We start from the raw sequence: 23,609 nt of genomic DNA, 5'->3' as shown, positions 1-23,609 counted from the left end.
TCTTATATGGATTTTTATTTTATATAATAACTTAATTAATTTATTAGTTTTTGTGGAATATTTTTTATTATTATAATAATTATTTATCATGTGATCAAAATAATAAATAAAATATTTTATTTATAAGTTGTGATATATTTAAAACATTAATTGAAACTATACAATTAACTCCAAGTGTAATAAAATATAAAAACATGCATCTAAATCATAGTAAATATATTTAGTCAACAAGACATGAAATTCTAAATTAAACAATTTCACTTAATTAAACACACATGCAAGATATTACTAAAGTGAAAGATATTCTACTTAAAACAACACTTCCAATAATAATAATTTTCTAAAGCATGTATATAAAAATATATTTAAATATTTACTGACATATTTACTAACATATATTTATTAAAATTTAAACTAAATAACTAACAATATTTTAAAAATTAAAATAATATAAAAAAATTACCTGTATAAATTATAAAATATGAATTTAATCTTGTACGGGAAACTAAGCTAGCTAGTATGTTTCTATATGTCAGTTTCCCCCTGTATGCATGTTGGAAGGGGTTAGTAGGAGGATTATTGCATCATCAGAAGTTTCAATAAAACTATAGCTAGCTACAATGTGCAACTTATTTTTTATATTTGATATAAATATAAAAGATTTTTGAGAAACAATTGTTGTCTCTTTCTGAAGTGCAGGAAGCCAATGATCCCAACTCCTCTTAGTTTATGAATTTATATGTCAATGAGCCAGTGCAGATCATCCTTGGTTTAGGTCTGAAACCTGGAGTTGTAAAGCTTTTCTCGTGTTTATTTGTTACTCAGATGGGAACCTGTGTCTTGGTTACTTCTAATTTTGTAAAAAAAAAAAAATCTTATTTATGAGGGATTTTATATGTTACTTATTATTTGCCCTTGAACAGATTCATGATTTAATGCCCTTCTCATGATGTGTTTAATGTCTCAGACAGTTTTTGAAACTGTTGCCAGAGTTGAGCCCAAAAAAAATGAGAGTAAGATAACTAAAATAATTCACCTCATCGATTTCAAAATAAAATTAATGTGGCGAGGTAAGGTGTGTTAGTTTGTTATTGTTGTTACTGAAATGGGTTTGTTGAGCATGAATATATGGTGTGGTTCAAGCAGTTATTCCGACGAGAGGGGCTATTGGGGCTTCTATGATTAATTGTAAGAGGGAAGAAGGAAGAGGCAGAAGTCGAAAAAAAGAGCAAAAACAAAAAAACCAAGCCGTTAGATTTTAAGAAATCTAACTGTTTAGACTTTATAGTCTCCCATCTTGGCCTCCATTAACAAAATTAATCAACATTTTTAATACGCGTAAATTAATTAACAATATCTTATAATTAAAGACAAAAAATTATAATCATAAAAAAATTGCTTAAACACCATCATCATTACTTAACCAACACTAATTATTATTTATGACAACATGTTTACATCAATATTCAGCAGAAGACAAAACAACAAAAGTGACAACTAATTAAGCAGCAATACCGCCGCCTTAATTTCCAAGATGCTAGCTAGCTATAACTAAGGATATAATTTACAAATACACAAATTAAAAGACTTGAAAGCTAGGGTACACACAAAGCATGACCAACTATATGCTATATATGTTCTATGATATGGCTAATTAATTAGCCATATTTCATAATACTAATAAATAATATAATAGATTAACTAATGTACCAAGTATCAAGGAAATTCAACTCACTTGATTGAGCATGATATTTAAGTTATCTTAAATCTTTTAATATTATTTGATTTCTACGAATAAAAAATAATGCATCAAGTAACGAAACATCATTATTATTATATGCAGAAGAATGATGTACACCTATGGCCTTGGGGCCCCGTTACTAGCGTCCTTTGGGGTTGGGGAGGAATGGCCAGCACCGGGACTATGACCAGGATCCGTTGGTCGGAAATCGTCGATCCATTTATCAACACCACCATCATTTGCTGCATTTTCTATGATGCTTCGGCGCCACAGGAGAATATTGTTGTCTTCCACTGTGCCCATTTCTTTGACACTGTTTTCGTAGGTTGTTGTTATGATGTGCTCCTTTTTCAGTGGCCTCCCCATAACTGAAGAAATTCCATTGATAAACACCAAGGCTAGAAGAATGGAACTGATCGTGAACACAAGCTTCAAATTGGTCATTGTGTAATTAGAGAGTGAAAGGTGTAGCAGTTCTACGATCTAGAGAAGTGTTAGAGAATTTCAGAGTTGAATGTGTGGTTGCAAAATATTGTTTGTGTGGAGGGTATATATAGGCCCTTGAGGGATTCGAAATTAAGTTATTACAATGTTAATTAGTAATCTAATTTATAATGAGAACGTGGGGAAATATACTGAAAATGGTGAATGTAAACTTGTACATCATTATGCTCCCTCAAGATTCTCTTTTCTCTTTTGCAACCGCGGATCTTCCAGGAACTATGGGACCACGTACCCCAATTTCTGCAACATATGTATATGTATGTGAGCATATCTATATATTTAAAATATTCAATTTATTTTCATCCATTAAACTATTCAATTACTAACAATATTGTTAGTGTGAATGCAATTAAGTCTAATTTTTTTAAGGTTTGAGACACATTTCGTTATAAATAGTCACCTAGTTTATAAAAATGTAAAAAAGATATGTGAGACCTTATTTTAAGAATATAATATTTTATAATTTTAATATTACTATTATACTGATTATATTAAAAATCACATCAATAATTTATAATTGACAGATGTTGCAAAATTATTTTATACCGTTACCGTTACTGTGTTGTTATCCAATTATATATTAAAATTTTCATTATTAGTTGAACCAATTAAACATACTTAATTTAATAAAACTTAAATATTTTTATTATATTTAATATTAATTGATAAGTAGAATATTAAATAATTAAATTTAAAAAGTTACTTTTTTTTTAATTCACTACCTAATAAAAAAGAAATATTAACATAATGTTATAATTTTTTTTAAAAAAATATATGTCATACTCATAGCTATAAGGTGGGTAGATTAGCTAGTGGAGGAACTATTCTAACTTAACCATATATAGTATCAACTTTAAGTTCCAAGAATGCAGCAATGATAAAATTCAATATGAAAAGCTTTGCCCTGACAAAAAAAAAAAAAAAGAGAGAGAGATGCTGTAATAGCATCAAAATAAAAAAAAAATGGTAGAAATTTCTCATTTTTAAGAATGAGAATTATTTTTTAATAAGTTTAATTCTACTTTCAGTCTTTTTAATGGACTACGTGCTATTTTTTATTTTCAAGTTTATTTTGAGTCAATTAAGTTTCTTAATTTTTAAAGTTAAGTAAATTTAATCTTTCTATGATTTTTTTCTATATATAACCTTTAAATTTTGATAAATTGAATTAATAAATTATTTTATCGTCATCTTATGAAAATGAATCAAATATCAAATTTCATCTAAAATCTCAAATTTCACTCTAATCTAACTACTTACAACATCTTTTAAACTTTAGAGCAAATTACATTCATCTAGGGACTATGGTTTCTTGAGATTTCAGACAATATATACTCCTATTTTTTTAACATTTACAATAACTCTTTTATAGGAGTATATTGTATAATTTGTTTTTTTAGGCAACAGGAGATGTCAATGATGTATTTCAAATAATTAAAGAAGGAGATTGTTGTAAGGATTAAAAAGACAAAGTTAATTATCGTATAGAATCTCAAGAAACTGTATATAGGAGGATGAGTTTAATTTTATCTATGTTTTTTTTTACTAAATTTTCAATCTCCAAACTTTTAAAATAATTTCATATATTAAATTTATCATAAATTTCCAAATATTTACATAGAACATAAGAATTTAATAATTTTGTTGGCAAGTAAAAAATATATTATGGAGGATATATACAAGAGCTACTTCAACCTTTCTAATTAAGCAACAAAAGCATATCAAGATTCAATTAGCTAGCAGATCTAATACATTTAATGGAGAAACTTTATCAATTAGAGAATGAAAGATTTTAAACCCCAATTTTGACAAGAAACCAAGATCAAAAATGGATTCTAAATAAATCTAGAGAGAATTTGGCAAGAACCAATTAATAAAAGAATTTAAGGATTCTACATAAAAGAGAATTCACAAAAGACTAAATATACTTTGCAAAAACAAATAAAGACTTAGTTCACTTGAAAAAAAAATCAAGAGACCAAAATTACCAAAACAAAAAAAAAAAATATTATTAAGCCCGCATAATAATTAGGAATGTAAGAAGAATATACTTTATTTGACTACAAAGTCCAATAGGAAGTACTTTTCTCTTTTTGGTGCAAGTCTTTGGTGCATGCAACTGTGAGAGTATCTTCTAGTGTTTGCTTTTGAATTTTTCTTTTGCATGTCGTGCTCTATTGGTATTATGAATGAGTTGTGTGAACCAACAAGTTTCCATACGGTTGATAGACGATTAAGTTTTTAAAATATGTTCATATGAATTTTATTTTTTGATTATGTATATGGAAAAAAAATTATTTTGAAAAGAAAAATTCATTTTAATGATTTCTGTATTTTAAGAGTTAGTCTCATAACTTTCAATTATTAAAATATTTTACTTTCATAAAAAAAATATGACTTGTGCAGTTAGCAAAAATTCATTCACCATGAATATGTGACACATAGCTAGATTTTTTGACTATGCGTACAACCACACACTCCCACTATGGTCTAGTCCGATGAGACGTTTCTGGTGCGAATCCAACTTGATTCTTCAAATTGTTGGCAGCCATAGCTAGATTCCAGACACTGAGAGAGTCAATTAAGTTGTTATTGGAAGTAACTATGCCATTCATCACAGTTCACGTGTTACTGCCACTCTGGTGAAGTAGAACAAGTGTTAGTGTCCTACACACTTAAACTTTGAACAAGTTTAGTTCAACCCCCATTTCCATTAATTTTGCTTGTTAACTGGAAATGGTAATATCATGGTCTTCTAAGTCTCTCAATAATGGAATATTCTTATTAATTTTGTATATGTTCAGTGGCTTGATGAATTCCCCATCTAAATTCTCTTCCTCCACTCCCTCGACTGCGCCAACCCAATATTAAGAAAAAAAAGAAAACAGCAATAACAAGCAACCAATGCAAAATGAGAGAGTTGGGATTAATTCTAGTAAAATCATGAATCATACATAGTTCAAGTCTTTATTGGAATAGGCGTTCACGTTTAATGTTGAATCTTAAGTTAAATTTGTCTTATGTAGAAGATATTTTAATGGAGAAAAAGAATGCATAAACAACAGTAACTGAACAATTTGCAATCAACAATTTTTCTTTAAAAAAAAATTGCCCACACAGAGCTAGAAGCCAATATGGGAATTCCTGTGCCAATCTTTTCAACCAAATTGCATGGTGGATTTCACATGTTTGAGACAGAATGACATCTCTCTCAGCTCTCCCTCCCATCGTAAAAAAATAATTAAATAAGTCACTTTTATTTAACAGGCCATGGATTTACTAATGTATACTCACACTTACTCCCTCCATCCCAAAATACTACAATTTTAGTCTTTAAAAAATTTCAAGTTCGCTGATATTTTTACTTTACAATAAGATATGAAAACATCTATTTTGTGTGTAAAAAAACCTTAAATATTAGTAATCATTGATATGAAATTATTCCTATTAAAAATAATAACAAATATTCATAAAAAATTCTGATCGCATAAAAGATGAATATTATTCTCTTAACATAATATATTCAATGATCGATCAAGATTCAAATTTTACGTTATTTGATTAAGAGACACAAACTGTTATACCTTATAATAATTATTATTAATTAGCAAACTTCTTTTTAAAAAAAGTAAAATACCTGTTATACCTTATAATAATTATTATTGATTAGCAAACTTCTTTTTAAAAAAAGTAAAATACCTATTATAAATATTTGTAAAATTTGTTAACCTACTCCCACTTTTATTTTAGAGAGAGGTATGTAAACAAACTATTTATAAATTTTTTAAATACTTCAGGATATATTTTGTTAACATATTTCTTATGAAAATTAAGTCTTGCACGTTATCTAATCTCTTATCCAAATAATCACGATATAAATACATTGAACTAATAAGTTGTAGGTGTTCACAAAAAATCATTGAAATAATGGTATAATTCTACTAAAATTAAGTATAAAATTCTTATTAATTTAGATCCATTCGGGGTAGTTTTCCATTTTTAATTTTAAAATATTTAAAAATCAAATTCTATTTTCGTTTTGAATTTTTATTTTTAACTTTGATTTTAAAAATTATTACAAAATAGAAAATGAATTTCATAATCAACAAATCATTTCAAAATTTCTTCTATGTATCTTTGACATCAAAATTTTATAATCCCAAAAAAGTCAATCTAAGAGACTAACGACCAACAATTAGCGACTGTAACTGTACTAAAGATCGACGGCCGATAAACGGCGACCGCAACCAACAACTCCACCATTATCGATGATCAACGATTGCACCATTATCAATAATCAACAACTGTGACTGTGATTAGCGACCAGGGAAGTGAGAAAGAGTAGCTTGAGGGGAGAGACATAAAGTAAAACAAACAACATAAATCCACAAATCTATTTTTATTATTTTTAAAATGGGATAAAAATTATTTTTTTAAAAAAAAAACATCAATTCAACCTCGTTTTTATTGAACACATTTCCATTTAAAAAAAAAACGAAAATTAGCAACGACCTCGAACCCAAGACCTTTTAAGTATTAATTTTCTTGTTCCATTTGTATTGGGAGGAAAACGTGGCGTGTACATTTTGGAGCTAAACTCGATCATTCGAGCACATGTTCACATGAACATATCAGTGCTTTTTTTTTTTTTAATGAATCAATAACATATCAGTTAATAACTACAGGGGAGTTAGATGAATATTTTAACTATTTTAATAATGTTATACAAATTATAATATTTATTTTTAGATTATTTTATATTACCCTTTTACTTTCTCTTTAGAGTATATGCACATCCTAGATTCTTTTAGAATTTGAGGAAAATGAATGTGCTTTTACTTAATTTGACTAACTACTCTATTAGTAGTTTATATTTGTTGGTGCTCATCGGATTGGTGGTCATAATTCATTTCTATGATTATCAACATTATGGTTATTAATTCTGATGAAATAAGTATTCTGCTCTATTTGACTTTACTTATATAATTACCTTATTACGTAATTATGACGAGGATCAAGCTAAAGAATTGGGGGGAACCATTTTGACCAAAGCACCTTCTTCTATGACCCCATACAGCTCTAGCTTTGTACAGAAGTTATTAATTAGTAAAACTCGTCACCTAGATTTCCTTGAGAAGTTATAAATAACATGAATTAAATATATTTTTCATATTTAAAATATACTCTTTTTTTATTGTTACCTAAAATTATTATTATTTTATTTTGCTATCTGATTTTTCCAGATTTTTATCTTTGGTATTTATTTTTTTTTTCTGTTAAATGATAACATATCAGACAAGATACCAATAAGTAATATTATCCTAACTTAAGTCCAACACAAATACATAGCAAGTTTTTTTTTTTCTTCTTTGGTAGTTCTTCCCATGAAATATTCAATCTAAAGAGATTGGTGCTCTTGAATTCGTAATAAAGTCGTCTTTTAATTCATCTTATTTATTTTTTGTCCCACTAATATTGTTATATTTTTTTTTGAAAGGAAAGTTTTTGGTTGTTGTTATAGACATTATTTTTTTTGTTATTAAAATTAAACAGGCAACTCGATTATAACATGTACCTAGAAAATGTATGCATTTATTTTAACCCTTTTTCATAAAAAAAAAAGCTTTTAGAGAAGCCAAATGAAGGGAAATGAAATCGGGGGTATATTAACAATGATCAACATTGCTAAAGCATTTTTGTAAAATAAATATATATTACGTTTTCTGAAAACTGCTGATAATTAATCTTATCCTACATATCAATTCATAATTCATGATTAGATGAAAATATTAGAAACACACTATTAATATATTTTAATTAAATTCCTTAAATAAATAGACAGATACTATTTTCATAGCATATTGTTTCCCCAGTCCCCCTAGTGTCAAGATATGTTATTAAAAGTGTAAGCGATCTTGACCAAAATGCGCACTGAAAAACCTAAAACAAATTGCTAGCAAAAGGAAGGTATATACACTTCTGAACCCCACTAGGATCCCTGTGGATCCTCATGCTTTATATTAGTATCAAAATAAAATAATTTTTCTCCCTGAAGGAAAATTCAAAATTATGCATAGTCAAATAAATATAATGATTTCAATATGCTTTGAAACTCATTTCTCTGCCCATTAAAGGAAACATGAGACGTTGATGGAAACTTGGGGTTGGCTCCTCAAGCTGGGGAAGTTCTTAAACCACCAAATAAAGAATTAATGGACGTGGGTGCCAGCAAAGAGCACTATTAAGTTGATGTTTATGGTGTCAAATCATTTTACAAAAAGATAAATGATGTTTAATATTCATGTTGGGAGAGATGTTATGCCCAAATGGAAAACAACGGCAGTGGGATTAATTGAAAGTTTGAAACACGTACCAAATGGAGTTTCTTGTATGTACGAAAAAAGTATAATTATTAAATGCGCGTTAAAAAAAATGCAATATATAAATAAATAAGCAAATATTTTAAACTTATTAAGAATTTTTTATACATTTGCATTTTCAGTATTTTTTTTATACATTTGTATATCCAATCAAATCTTACCCATACAAATATGGAACAAATATCTTGAGATATTCTGCTGTAATTATCTTGTAATCAAAATCCCTTCATTAATGGGATTGATTTTTTCAGACTGTCGGTACGTATAGTCTAGTTTTTAATACGTACAATGATTAAAATTGAAAAGGAGTCATAAAAAAAATTAATTATCTTAAAAAGATCACGACGTACGACAAATTTATTAAGTACCTGGAATAAAAAAAAATGATCCTAAAAGGAAGAAGAAATGGTTATGCAATAAAAGAAAATATTAAGTAGGTAAAAGAAAATTTAAATGCAAAAAATAATAAATCAGTTACATGAAAAAGTAATAAATAAGAAATTAAATTGTTTTTTCCTCTTTTATTTACATTATTCATTTTGGTTCTATTTTAAAAATGTTTAATTTGGTTATCTAATTATAAAATAAAATCCAATGTTGTCCTCGTCCAAATTGATACCAACAACGTTAATGAAATTAGATAGCTAGAAGAACATCAATTAATGCATAGTTAGTTTTTTTATATGTGAACTACCATTTTTTATTTTCTTTCAAAATTTTTAAGAAAATACAATTTCCACTGTACTGTATATCATAAAATAAAGTAATATATTTCGAATACATGCAGATTCATTAAACATGTCAAATATACACTGTAAATAGTAGTAATTAAATATTTATTAATCTACTCTATTTATTAATTTACTTTTCCATTATATGTACACCAACTAATACCTAATTAAAAAAAATTAAAATTAAAACTACGAAAGCAATGTTATATTTTATAGGTACATTAAATTCATTAGACATATATCTTACATATAAAGTTTGACTCAACTTATTTTTAACTTTTTTCTTTTAAAAGAAAAAGTTGAACCAAACAGTATTTTTTGTTTTTTATAAAAGCTCTTAAAAAATAAAGAGCTTAATTTTTGTGAAGAAATCATGAAAAGGGAGTTTTAAGAAAAACCATGATAAAATTAATCTTTTTGGAGTTTTCTCTTAGGAACTCACTACGAATGTCTAACAATTCTATTTGCCTATATTTTACATTTTTTTTGTCATGTGAAATAGTTGAAATGTTCTCACCCAAGGGTAAGACATTTTTGCCTATGGGCGCTGAACTTCTCCCTCATCAAATAAACTTTTTTATTACCCTAAAAATAAACTGACATTATTTACATATATTTTATGTTCGTTATTATATTTAAAATGTTTTCCGTCGTCAAATACCTTCACGAAATCATACATGTTTTATTCATCCCTTTAAAAATATTATTGACCAACTATATATAATAACTTAAGCATTTTATTATTTATAATTAATTCTTTTTTCGGGGAATATTTTTTTATTAATGCTATATATATATATATATTAATTCAAAAGGAATTTTTAATTAAAAAAATGAAATCTAACAAACAACTTCTACTTTTTATTTTTATTTTTTATTTCTAAATTTAACTTAAAAGTGGCTTTTAAGTAGGAGAAAAATTAGACCAAACAAACCATCAATTGAAAATTCATTAATACATTTTATTTAGCTACTCTTCCTCAAGCATGTACAATAATTAATAATAATTAAAAAATGAAATAAATATTTAAGAACAAAATATCTAAAATGTTCTCTATTTAGACAGAAAAAATCGATTATTGGACTGCCAATGTTTAGTATCATATATATATATAATTAATTTTTACTCATCCATATTACATTAGAATTATAGACATAAATTAAAAAGGAATAAAAAAAATAAACAAAAAAGTATACTATGAATACATTATGTACCAGAAAAAATATTATGAATACATTAAATCCATTACACCTAACCAACAACAACTATTAACACAAGTGATAGGAGCTTGTGTACTTAAAAAATATTTATTACACCTATTAAATGTACATAAAAAATAGAAGATATTAAATATTTATTAATATATTTCATTACACCTACCTATTAAATGTACATGCACATTTTGTTAGAAGAAAATGTACATGCACATGATTATGCATACTATGCTACAATTTTTTATTTATAAAAAACTAAAATTGATTTTCTTTCAAAAATATTAAGCGGATGCAATTTCCCCTTATATTCATCCATGGGCTTTTTCAGATCTTGCCTCTACTGATATGGGCTTGGGCGTTATTGAAAACCTATGAATGACATGGGCCAGGACGAGATCAAACTGAAAATACGGCCTTTAGTTGGCTTTGCTATTTTCATCCTTATATTTTTTCTGAGTTTACCCTCAACCTTTTCAACTTTTTTTAACAAAATTATCCTTGACAGAAATCTCTTATGTTGTGTATATCAACAAGGTTTATTAAGATACACACTAAAAACATATTCCTATTATATATTGTGAAGTTACAACTTCTAATAACATATCGGAAACATGTTTCAATTATATATATATATATATATATATATATATATATATATATATATATATATATATATATATATATATATATATATATTTTGTCAAAATATCCAATGAAAATACGATTTTATTTTGCATTGCATTGAGACAATGAAAACGTGTTTGCGTCAAGGTTATTTTTTGGAAAAAGTTGGGAGTAGACTTTTCAAAAATAGAATGTGAATAGAAAAGCCTGCTTGGTGGGTTTGGGTCTGCAGGCCTTCTGAAACAAGAAGGGCCCATGCCCAAAAGGCCGAAGCAATTATAAATGGCCGCGAGTCCAATGCTATTATTATGATAACCGTCGTGGAAAGAGTGAGTGAATATGGACGGTGGTGGAAGGAAAACGCAATACGCAATACACATGTTGTGAGAGAGACGCGGAAGGAAGTCGCAAAAACTTTGAACGAGATTTGAATTAAAAGCCTGGTTCATTTTTCGGAAACAAAACAACACAACCAAACAGACAATGTGTTACTAGTATTTATTATGTGTCTATCTTATCCGCTGTTGGAAAATAAAAAATTATACTATAAATAGTAAAATTTATTTTTGATGAAAATGTAAGATACTCACAAATTTGTCATGAAAAATTTAAGTTTAATATATAAAAATATAAAAGTGTGATAAATTAATCTTGTAAATAATTTAATAATTTATTTATTTTTAATTTTATAACTTAATATTAAACTGATATTTAAAAATAAAATTATAATCAAATTAATCCTTAAATATTATAATTTAATAATAAAATAATCTCATAATATAATTATATGTAATGAAATAGTTATTTATTTATATTTTAATTAGTATAATGTATGTTAAAATAAAATGATAGGATAATGTTTCTATTAATTTTTAAGGCACATGAACTTTTGAAAATTTAGAATTTTTCTGAGTTTTTTTTTGAATTAATATTTTTTTTGGACATGTATGTTCAAAAACTAAATTTATATTTTTTATTTTTTAGAAGTTAATTTATCATGACATTGCCTTTCAAGAAGGAGTTTGATTATTTATCAATAAAATTAATTAATTAATGATCATGTGGTGGGTAGAATATGAAACAATTTATTTAAATTTATTTGTTGAAATAAACGCTTACTTTTAGTTTGTTTGTGCTTTTGCTTAAAAAAGTATTTTTTTCTTATTTTAAGAAATAAATCTTATATAAGCACTTTTATAAAAGAAAAATACTTATTTTAAAATTATTTTTTTAAAGTTTAAACAAAATTACCGGATGTAAAATTGCAAAAGTAAGTTGGTTTTTCTCGCGGCGTGTTTGGGGTGAAGGTGCAATAAACGGTTTTTATAAAGAAAGAATATGCCGTTGTTATGTTCCTCGCAGACATTCTGAGATGGAAAGTGGGTCTGAGTGTTAAGTTTCCTTCTCTTCCTCTTCTTTATATCGCACGCACTTCTCATGTGAGTGATATTTTTTCTTTCTCTCACGATACCAGGTGCGTGCGTGCGTGCTTCTTCTCTCTCTGATTATAATTTTTTCGTCGTTTTAACATTGGGAGCGTCGTTTGTGATTGCTGTCTCTCTCTGCAACTTCTCTTTCGTTCGTGTTGTTTTCGTTGTGTTTGTTATGTATTGTTGCTTTTTCCTCGATGAACTTTTGCTTTGCGTCGCATCTTTGTGCCTTGAATATTCTGTTTTCCTGTTATGTTGCTTTATTTGGTTGCGTTGCCATAATCTTGTACGGTAAGGAAAATGAAAACCGAAATAAGAAGAAACAAACAATGGAGGGAGAGATTCAGGTTAGGGCTTTGTTTTCTTACCAAATTTGATTATATATAACTATTTCTCGAAGTTCATTTAACTTCTTCATAGAGCCTAATTTTGTGATTCGCTTAGCTCAGTTCTTTTTTCATGAATCACTTGCACTTTTGATTTTACGGGTTCGTATAGTTATTTTTTTTTTTTTTATAATAATGACTTCTGTTGATTCTCTTCTGCGCATGTGTGATGAAATGAGAAAGGTAAAGTTCATGCACGTGTGAGGATGTTTGGATATGGAAGTGTGGTGAAATTCAATTATTAGCAGAATCAAAGGAGGGATAAAGAACAAGGATGAGTGGCAATAAAGTGAGGGGGAGTTTATCACAGTGGCGAAGGAGAATTGGTTTGTTACAACAGGAAAACGACAATCTGTTGTAGAACTTAGTTGATTGGACAAAGGAAATACTAATTCAGTTACAATTCTAAGAAATTGTTTTTGATCTTTTCATTAAATTTTTATTGTTTTTGTGTGTGTTTCGTGCTCTTGGCGATTATGCCATTACTAAATGAACATTGAATTGCTTATCATGTAGTTTTACTGTTCTTCTTGTTGTCAAATGTCAATGATGAGGTTATCTTATTGCAATTATTATTAACCCAAAGGGTTGGCGCAGTGGTGCAAGGTCCCGTTGCGTTTACATGAGTGAAAACGATCTATTTAACGGGAGAACCCGTGTTTGATTCCCATTGTGTGCAAAATTTTCTTGGGCTAATAGCAGTCACACATCATGAGCGAGATTAGTCTCTAACTTGTGGTCTCTGACTTAGGACAAAAAAAAAAAATACTGATATTATTGTTTTCTTAATCTTGTGCAGGATTCTGTTAGTGTTTTTAATCTTTTCATTATTTTTTTTTTGTTTTTGTGTGTGTTTCGTGCCCTTTGCCATTATGCCATTACTTAAATGAACATTAAATTGCTTATTGTGTAGTTTTATTGTTCCTCTTGTTGTCAAATGTCAATGATGAGGTTATCTTATTGCAAATAATACTGATATTATTGTTTTTATAATCTTCTGCAGGATTCTGCTAGTGCTGCTCTCTATGGTTTTCTGGAGCTCCTAAAGTGAACTTCATTGCCAGAAATTTGATACATTATATTAGATTTTTTTTAATTGGAATGGGCTCTAGTAAGCAGTCTGCTGGTATTCTTGATACGCTGAAAATGGAGAGGGTTAGAACTATTCTAACCCACACTTATCCTTACCCTCACGAACATTCCCGCCATGCTGTAATTGCTGTTGTTGTGGGTTGCCTCTTTTTCATCTCATCTGACAATATACATACCCTTGTAGAAAAATTAGACAAAAATGTTAAATGGTGGTCTATGTATGCCTGCTTGTTTGGGTTCTTTTATTTCTTTTCATCACCATTTATAGGAAAGACTTTCAAACCAAGCTATTCAAATTTCAGTCGATGGTGAGTTTCTTAGACAACTGTATTGCCATATATGTGTCTGTGCTAATATATATATTTATGAAATATTTTATGGGATTAGAAATAATTAAGCATCCATTTTGCAGGTACATAGCTTGGATTTTAGTGGCAGCTGTGTATCATCTTCCTAGCTTTCAGTCAATGGGAGTGGATATGAGGATGAATCTATCTTTATTTTTGACTATATATCTATCTTCCATCTTGTTTCTTCTTGTTTTTCACATCATATTTCTTGGTCTCTGGTATATCGGCTTTGTTTCACGTGTGGCGGGAAAGAGACCAGAAATCTTGACCATTCTTCAAAACTGTGCGGTAAGTTTGGAAGATGATTGTTTGTGTACTTAGAAGATGCAATATTGTTCTGATGGTGTTTTTTGTAAAATAAATAATAGGTACTTAGCGTGGCATGCTGTGTATTTTATAGTCATTGTGGTACTTAGAAGATGCAATATTGTTCTGATGGTGTTTTTTGTAAAATAAATAATAGGTACTTAGCGTGGCATGCTGTGTATTTTATAGTCATTGTGGTAACCGTGCCATGTTAAGAGAGAGACCACTTGACCGAAGAAATTCTAACTGGTTTTCTTTCTGGAAAAAAGAGGAGAGGAACACATGGCTTGCAAAGTTTCTTCGGATGAACGAATTGAAAGACCAGGTTTGCTCATCTTGGTTTGCACCAGTTGGATCTGCAAGTGATTATCCTCTCTTGTCGAAGTGGGTTATTTATGGCGAGGTACTTAATATAATGATATAATTATTTGATTTATGCAGTCAGCTGTCGTAATTCATATCTATGTCCATTTTGGTTCTTTACATGGTTTGATGCCAAAATTATTTTTATGTATTAGATAGCTTGCAATGGATCATGTCCTGGTTCATCAGATGAAATTTCTCCCATCTACTCACTTTGGGCTACATTTATTGGGCTTTACATTGCAAATTATGTGGTGGAGAGGTCAACAGGGTGAGTAGTACTTTATAGTTGATTTTATTATGTGCTAAACTTTATTATCTTCCTGCTTGTAATATGAGTAATTGTTTTTAATTGTTCAAAGTATAAAATTTTTCTGATAATAAGATTTCAATGGAAATTACTGACATTAAAAGCATAGTTTCCTTTGACTACCCAAATCAATAAATGATGTCAGTTTTTATTCTTGTTTTCGAAATTTTGCATCTATGTTTGTTGTAATATTTTTCACTTGTGCAAATGTCCATTTTCTTTTTTCCGGTCATCCCAACAGATTTTTCAGAAAGAACAACACGGCTTAAGTTTTCATATGTATATTAGTCTGTTTTGGTAATGTATGTTAGTTACTTTATTTTTTGTAATACTGTTATTCATTTCCCTGCACAAAGCAATGTGCAATGGTGCCTTGAGCCCTTGGTGCAACAGTGCTGAATGAGTAATAAATTATTATGGCTGGTATTGCATTTTCAAATTACATAGTATTGAGTATCAACCATTTTTTTTCTCATTATTTCACTTGATATCTTTGTTTTTATGTCTGAAAAATCAACAGATGGGCTCTCACTCACCCATTATCTGTTAAAGAATATGAGAAGTTGAAGAAGAAACAAATGAAGCCTGATTTTTTAGACATGGTTCCTTGGTACTCTGGGTATGTATGCATATAAAATATTTTGTTTCCTAGTTTTTTTTTAAAATTTTATTTCAAGGGGTGTTGAAGGTTGTCTTGAATGTGTGGTTACACTTACTAAATAATGCAGAACATCTGCTGATTTATTCAAAACAGTTTTTGACCTCCTGGTATCAGTGACTGTCTTCGTTGGGCGTTTTGACATGCGTATGATGCAGGTAACTTTTTTTATTTTCTCCATGCCCATTATTTATACTATTCTGTATGTTTTTTTTTATAATGTGAAGTACTTAGCTGACTATATTATACCCTCTGTATTGCCATCGTTGCAAGTATTTGCATACCTTTGAAAGGAATTTTCAGTTAATCTAAATCTGGAGTTGGGCAATGTTAAAACTTAAAAGGATCGTAGTTTTCTGTATTGTTGCCATGTGCCTATGACCTTGAATCTGGTCTTTTTTCTTTAAGAGCAATAAAACAAAATCAAAGCCTGAAATGTGGATGTGCACATTATGCTTGTAAAATTGAGCGTTTTGTAATATCTAGTCTCCAGATTTAGATTTCTATTGTTTTGTGCAGCTTTTGACTTTTTATTTAGCATGCCAAAATTGAACTATTTTTTTATCTGTATTATTTATAAAATAATTTTTGAGGCTTTATATTTTTTATGATGAGATGTCAAGTTGAAAAGAATATTTCTGAATGAATGAGAAAATTAGTAGGCTGTGTGTTGAAAGTACACTGTATAGGCAAAACCAAGTAAACGGTAATTGCCAACTTTCCTAGCATTAGACCCAAATTAATCAACTATCCTAATATTGGAATGATTTACACTAATTAAAAAGCAAACAAAGTCAGACTGTTAAAATGTGCATTATTCTATGATGTGAATAAGTTTGCTTTTTGTTTATCCTCATTTTGCTGGTATGCCAGCATTAACAAGTCTTATTTTCATTAACAGGCTGCAATGAGTAGGGTTAGTGATGGAAATCATCAAGATGATCTTCTATATGATCATTTTAGTGAGAAGGATGATTTTTGGTTTGACTTTATGGCTGATACCGGTGATGGTGGGAACTCATCTTATGCTGTTGCACGGCTACTTGCTAAGCCTTTTATTCGGACACTGAAAGATGATTCTGAGCTTACCTTGCCACGTGGAAACTTGCTAATTATTGGGGGTGATCTTGCGTAAGCTCTCTGCATTTAATATTGCGAATTGTGGCTATTATCACACGATTTGGTCAATTGTTATTTATTATTTGTGAGTTTCAGAATGATAAGTTGACACCATTTAATGCCATGGTTCTTGATTGAGAATTTTGAATACTTAGGTCTAAAATCAAATCATGAAACAAGGAATTCTGAGTCTTCTGTACATAGTTTTGTACATTTATGTGGAGGGCTACTAACCAGATGCCACATCATATACCATTTATATTACCCATCAACTTCTTTTTGCTTCAGTAAACAGTGTGATTAAAGGCAAAACGTATCTTATAACTGGGGTTTGCATTTTGTAGAGTTATCTGTGTAGATCAATTTTTCAACTTCAATTTTAGGAAATTGAGATTATTTAACAAGTGTTGTGTTTTTTTTTTCTTATGGAAACATGTAATATCATCTCAAGCTTTTATATTATGGACTTTGATTTTGTAATTATTCCACAACTACCACTTCCTTTTGAAATACTCTGGCATGGTTACTACTAGTTTCAGGCATGCTTTGATATTGATTACTGATTTTCTGCTTCACCCCTTCTAGGCTTCTTCATGGACCAGGTAGTTGACTAGTGTAAAGGTGTAAATGAGTTGTCAAGCCAAATATTTGAAGTTTGAGCTTGACTTGTGAAGAAAGAGATTGTTAAGTTTGGCTCTTTTACCCAAACAAGCCAAATTTAAAGATTGTCCAAACAAACCAAATTTAAAGATTGTCCAAACGAGCCAAATTTAAAGATTGTGCTTGGCTTATTTGACTCATTTGTGGCATAATTATTTTTATTTTTCTATGAAACAAATGTTTGTTTATTAATGTAGTATTTAGTAGACACCTTCATGCTAGGTGAAGTAAAAAAGAGAAATAAAATATAATTTTATATTCAAAATAACTGACTTGAGATTGGAAATGAAAATGACAATGACAACTTTTTTTTAAGTTTATGGATACCCATTAAAAATGACTCTTGATAATTGAAGTAAGGTAAATGATATGCATACGTCAATAATAAATAAAATTACAATTTTTCAAGTTAATACAATAAATGACATCACAAATTCACAATCATCTAGGTATACATACATCATTGAGCTATTTGTGGGCTGTTAATGACAATTGGCTCATTTAAATAATCAAACATAACTTTAAGCTTGAGCTTGTTTGTTTAGCTAATCAAACGAGCTTGATTGAACATTTAAAAAGTTGAGCTCAAATAATTCATACATAGTTTAACTCATTTACATCCAGAAAATTAGCTTTACTGAACTTGTTTGAAATGTCAGCTTATTCTGGGACTCCAAAACTGCTTTTTCATCCGGAAAATTCAAGTTTCAACCGTCTCTCTCAATGTTCTGTAGATATATATATATTTTTTCCTTCAATGACTTATTTATGTTCTGTTGCAGGTATCCAAATCCATCAGCATTCACATATGAAAGGCGTCTTTTTGTTCCTTTTGAATATGCTCTTCAACCTCCTCCTTGGTATAAAGCAGAGCAGATTGCTGTGAACAAGCCGGAGGTACCCTTTGGGGCTCAATTAAAACAGTACAATGGACCTCAATGTTTTGTTATTCCTGGAAACCATGGTTAGTTTTAGCTCCTGGATCAAGCCTTACCAAATTAAATGTGTTATTTTTCATGGTGTTCATTAAATAACCAGTCCCCCCCCCCCCCCCTTTTTATTTATCATCTTGCTACTTTTTTTTTTCAATTGATTATCATATTTGTTTTGGTCATTTTACCTCATCTAACTTTTTTTTTTAAAATTTAAAACTGTGTATTTATGCCTAACACTATGGTTACTAATTAATATAATTATTTTCTTCACAGACTGGTTTGATGGACTCCAGACCTTTATGAGGTATATATGTCATAGAAGCTGGTTAGGTGGATGGCTCATGCCCCAGAAGAAGAGTTATTTTGCTTTGCAACTCCCAAAACGGTGGTGGGTTTTTGGGCTTGATCTAGCTCTTCATGGTGATATTGATGTGTACCAATTCAAGTTCTTTTCGGAACTGATAACAGAGAAAGTAAATATTCTGCCTGTTTACCTTTTGTCTTTTCATTTCTATGAAATGAAGTACAGCACAAATGCTTGTACAGCACTGTTTGTTCACCTTTTTATTATTATTATTTTTTATTTCTACTCATTCTTTTGTTGCCATTGATTTCATATAAAATAATGATTGATGTATGTAACATTTAATAGTAAAATACTTAATGTGAGAGGTGGGAGAGGGATGATGAAAACAGTATAGTAACTTGGAAAATATTTTCTAGAGTTGTACTGTAGATGGACGGAGAAATAATTCATCATAATCTCTAAAAAATAGAAACTACAAATTATCTAGCTTGTAATTTACGGGATATTCACACTCTGATTTAATAAAATAGAATTTTTACAATGATAAAATCAAATTAGTCGTATTCATTGATGGATTCCAACGTAGTATTACACAATTAATTTTGTGTAGGGCTATTTCAATCTTATTATTCTAGGATTGCTCCTGACCAACAATACAGGCATTCTTTGTGATTAACTTGCTTGTTTTATCCCTGCTAGTCTCATTGTCTTGGAACATCTTGTCCATTAAGGGGCTAATGAAATTTGGTTCTGTTGTAATGTTTTTAGTAAATCCATTTTTTGTAGTTTGAGTATCCTTTCTAGATGCTATGTTTCACTTATGAACTTGTTGCTTATGCAATGTCCTGTTTGACAAAGCAAGCTTTGATCAGTAGATATTTAACATATTGTTTTTTTTTTTTTACTTTTTCTATTTATTACTGGCTCTAACCTGAGTCCTTATAACTCATATTATTTGACCTATATACTGATTGATTGTCCACAACTTTTACCATGGCCATCTTTTATCCAGGTTCAAGACGATGACTCTGTGATCATTATTACTCATGAACCTAATTGGCTCACTGACTGGTATTGGAATGATGTTACTGGAAAGAATATTTCACACCTTATTTCTGATTATTTAAGAGGAAGATGTAAGCTTCGAATGGCTGGGGACTTGCATCATTACATGCGTCACTCTCATGTAAAGTCAGATGGGCCTGTACATATTCACCATCTTCTTGTTAATGGTTGTGGTGGTGCATTTCTACATCCTACCCATGTTTTCAGTAAATTCAACAAACTTGATGAAGTTTCCTATGAATGCAAAGCTGCATATCCTTCCTTTGAGGATTCGAGCAGGGTATGTAGAATGTCAATTAATTGCTTATTATAGTTCTCCTTCTCTTACTTGTAAGCACAAAATCGCTTTTTTTAAAAAAAAATATTTTACTAGCACGTTATGGTTGTAACATATTTTTAAATTTGATGCAGATTGCATTGGGAAATATCCTAAAATTTCGGAAAAAGAACTGGCAATTTGATTTTATTGGTGGCATTATATATTTTGTATTAGTCTTTTCAATGTTTCCACAAGTGAGTTCCTCCATATCTTATTTTTGGTTTTATTTTGTATGCTTTCAGTGTCAATTATGGTTTTTGAGCTGTTGGATTCTTGTTCTTTCCTTTTGGCCCATAGAGATAAGCAGAGATTAGCATTTTGCTTATCTGTTAAGATACTATCATCTGTTGCTATTTGCTAAGATGCAATTGTTTTGTGTACTTGGTTTCTAGTGTGAGCTGAATCACATCCTCCAAGATGATACATTTTCTGGTCACATAAAGAGTTTCCTTGGTACTGTGTGGAATGGATTTATATATATTCTGCAGCACTCTTGTGTGTCACTAGCGGGAGCTATACTATTACTAATTGCGGCATATTCTTTTGTTCCACCCAAATTGTCACGGAAGAAACGAGCAATAATTGGAGTTCTTCATGTTTCTGCTCACCTTGCAGCAGCACTGATACTTATGTTGCTTCTTGAAATAGGTGTTGAAATATGCATCCAGCATAAGTTGCTAGCAACTTCAGGTTTGGTTTTTCTATATGTTGAACAATTTGTATTGATACAACGTTTTGTAACTTGTTTTGCTCAAGTTGATAAATAATATATCTTAGCTTAATTTTAAATTACACTTTTGATCCTTTTAGTTTCACGAAATTCCTATTTTCGTCCCCACTTTTAATTGCAACTTGAAGTTTTGAAATCAACACAATGAAGTCCCCTTGTCAGATTGACATTAACTTAGCATTCTTTTGCTGATGTGGTGTTATGCCATGCCATTTCCAAAAGTCCAGCAAATAGAATCTTATCATTCATTTTATTGAAAATAATATTGGCATGTCAGCTGACTGCCACATCAGCACTAATCTGAGGGTACTTAACTTCATGAATTTGAAAATGGTTAGAAATATAAAATTGTTGGGCTTCCACCAAACATTGTAAGCTTTGGGGTGAATTGACCATTGACATGGTATTAAGAGTTTGTACGATCAAGTTGTTAGGGGTTCTCATTTTCATAATTAAGTTAGATTTCAGTTGAAGGTAAAATGGCCATTTGCATAGTCCATATTTTAAAGCAAAAGTGGTATTGCATGGGGGTTTGGGGGGATGCTAGAAACAACACACTACTATTATGAGGATAAAATTGTGACTATTGCAGTGAATGGAACTAAATAGAGCTTCAGTTAAATGAGGAAGATGAGACGCATAATTTCAGATTTTTATTGTGTGTAATCCTGCATTCCAGATTTTACAAGTCACACCATATTGTCATATCCATAAGGGCATGTTCATTGTTACGTTGCTTATAAAGGATAGACTTCCATCTTTATAATTATCTTGTTGGAAATTATATTTCTATTGTTGTATCTTTATTTTGTTGGAAGCTAGATTCAATAGGTTCACAATGACCTGCTGGAACTTAGCTTTGGTGATATTGATATGACTCCTGATCTGGTGAATTTTGGCACAAGGTCCTTTGACTAATTTGCCATTACTCATCACAAATAAATTAGAGAAAAAGATTTCAGCACTTTGTAAAGTGGGATTGTGTGTGTGTGATGATGATATTTGGTTTATAATGTCTGGTGTTTTTTTGGGGGGGTGTAATCCAGGGTATCACACTTTATATCAGTGGTATAGATCAGTGGAAAGTGAGCACTTTCCTGATCCAACTGGACTCAGAGCTCGTATCGAACAATGGACATTTGGACTTTATCCGGCATGTATCAAGTATTTAATGTCTGCTTTTGATGTGCCAGAGGTGAGTAAATTCTTTGAATTATTTTATTTTTGACTTTTCTTATAATGGATCCTGTCACGGAGATGGTTTTCTATTTTTCTCAGGTCATGGCAGTCTCCCGGAACAATATTTGCCAGAATGGATTAGAATCTATTTCCCGAGGGGGTGCTGTAATATATTATGCTTCTGTCTTCCTTTATTTTTGGGTCTTCTCGACCCCTGTTGTTTCCTTGGTGTTTGGGAGCTACTTATACATTTGCATCAACTGGCTTCACTTACACTTTGATGAAGCCTTTTCGTCTCTTCGAATAGCTAATTACAAATCATTCACACGGTTTCACATCAATTCGGATGGTGATCTTGAAGTTTATACTTTGGCTGTTGATAAGGTAGGAAGCCAACACTCAATTCAACTATTTGTTTTATGTAAAGTGAAGTATTGAATTGGTTCAGGTTAGATAACTGATACACTTTAGCGGTAAGTATTGAATCATTGTCTAACATTTTGAATGTGCAGGTTCCAAAGGAGTGGAAGCTTGATCCTGATTGGGATGGAGAGACAAAACATCCACATGAGTTGAGTCATTTAAGAAGGTTTCCCAGCAAATGGAGGGCAGCCATTGCCCACCTGGATCCAGTTCATACGGTTAAAATTGTTGACCATTTCGTTATTGGACGCACAGATAAGAATGACTGTGCTACTACTGCACCTAACGGGCCAGTTCAATGATTTGTTGATTTGGTTTGGTTATCCTGTTTGTAACATTATTTAGGAAGCAATTTGAAGAAAAAAAAAATAGTAGTTTCCACATATTTTTGTTTCTTTTTTCTATTTCTGCAAGGTGAGATAGTTGGACTAGTGCGAATTCCATGGTCTTTAATGCAAGTCCCTGACAAGTCAAACCTCGGTTGAATTTAATGGTGAATCCGAAAATGGCTAATTTAATTCAATCAATATCTGAGTTGGTGAATTAAACGCATTGTTTGTCTAAATTGGAAAAAAAAAATCAGTAAAATTAGAAAAAGCTGAATTAATGTTAAAATGATAGTATAGTATAATTCATAGGATTGTTGTAGTGATGTAAAATTTTGTTGTATTTATAAGTGAGAGAATGATTATTTAATGAAAAATTTATGTTTGATATTTTTTTTGTGTAATATTTCTTTGAGAGAATGACAGTTACATATTGCAAGTGAGGGATGATTTTTG

The 23,609-nt window shown here is 29.9% G+C and overlaps 2 protein-coding genes across 6 annotated transcripts; one reads left to right on the top strand and one right to left on the bottom strand.

Moving 5' to 3' along the window:
- Positions 1–1,435: 1,435 nt before the first annotated feature.
- LOC100306207 (uncharacterized) lies at positions 1,436–2,265 on the bottom strand. The gene has a single exon (NM_001248489.3). It carries the CDS (start codon positions 2,183–2,185, stop codon positions 1,859–1,861), a length of 327 nt encoding a protein of 108 aa, NP_001235418.2. The 5' UTR covers positions 2,186–2,265; the 3' UTR covers positions 1,436–1,858.
- A 10,254-nt stretch (positions 2,266–12,519) lies between these two features.
- LOC100819940 (uncharacterized) lies at positions 12,520–23,318 on the top strand. Of its 5 annotated transcripts, none has more exons than XM_006601233.4 (16): positions 12,520–12,669; positions 14,015–14,411; positions 14,516–14,741; positions 14,917–15,162; positions 15,278–15,393; positions 15,953–16,051; positions 16,161–16,248; positions 16,992–17,221; positions 18,652–18,833; positions 19,078–19,277; positions 20,124–20,456; positions 20,588–20,689; positions 20,888–21,185; positions 22,272–22,420; positions 22,504–22,788; positions 22,917–23,318. In XM_006601233.4, exons 2-16 carry the CDS (start codon positions 14,113–14,115, stop codon positions 23,127–23,129), a joined length of 3,066 nt encoding a protein of 1,021 aa, XP_006601296.1. In that variant the 5' UTR covers positions 12,520–12,669; positions 14,015–14,112; the 3' UTR covers positions 23,130–23,318. The 5 variants fall into 5 exon arrangements, with proteins under 5 accessions (XP_006601296.1, XP_006601298.1, XP_006601297.1 ...); XM_006601234.4 differs by having other exon boundaries at positions 12,554–12,634; XM_003550300.5 differs by having other exon boundaries at positions 12,559–12,972.
- Positions 23,319–23,609: the final 291 nt, after the last annotated feature.

This window comes from Glycine max, chromosome 17 (genome assembly GCF_000004515.6).
Source record: "Glycine max cultivar Williams 82 chromosome 17, Glycine_max_v4.0, whole genome shotgun sequence".
NCBI lineage: Eukaryota > Viridiplantae > Streptophyta > Magnoliopsida > Fabales > Fabaceae > Glycine > Glycine max.
The sequence above is the reverse complement of the archived record's forward strand: the minus strand, read 5'-3'. Positions and strand labels throughout refer to the sequence as shown.

Excerpts from the sequence above, each read along its gene's own strand:
- LOC100306207 (NM_001248489.3), bottom strand. The coding sequence starts at position 2,185 with ATGACCAATTTGAAGCTTGTGTTCACGATCAGTTCCATTCTTCTAGCC.
- LOC100819940 (XM_006601233.4), top strand. The coding sequence starts at position 14,113 with ATGGGCTCTAGTAAGCAGTCTGCTGGTATTCTTGATACGCTGAAAATG. Across the intron at positions 15,394-15,952 it reads GTGGTGGAGAGGTCAACAGG|ATGGGCTCTCACTCACCCAT; the intron begins GTGAGTAGTACT and ends AAAAATCAACAG. Across the intron at positions 16,052-16,160 it reads ATGGTTCCTTGGTACTCTGG|AACATCTGCTGATTTATTCA; the intron begins GTATGTATGCAT and ends TAAATAATGCAG.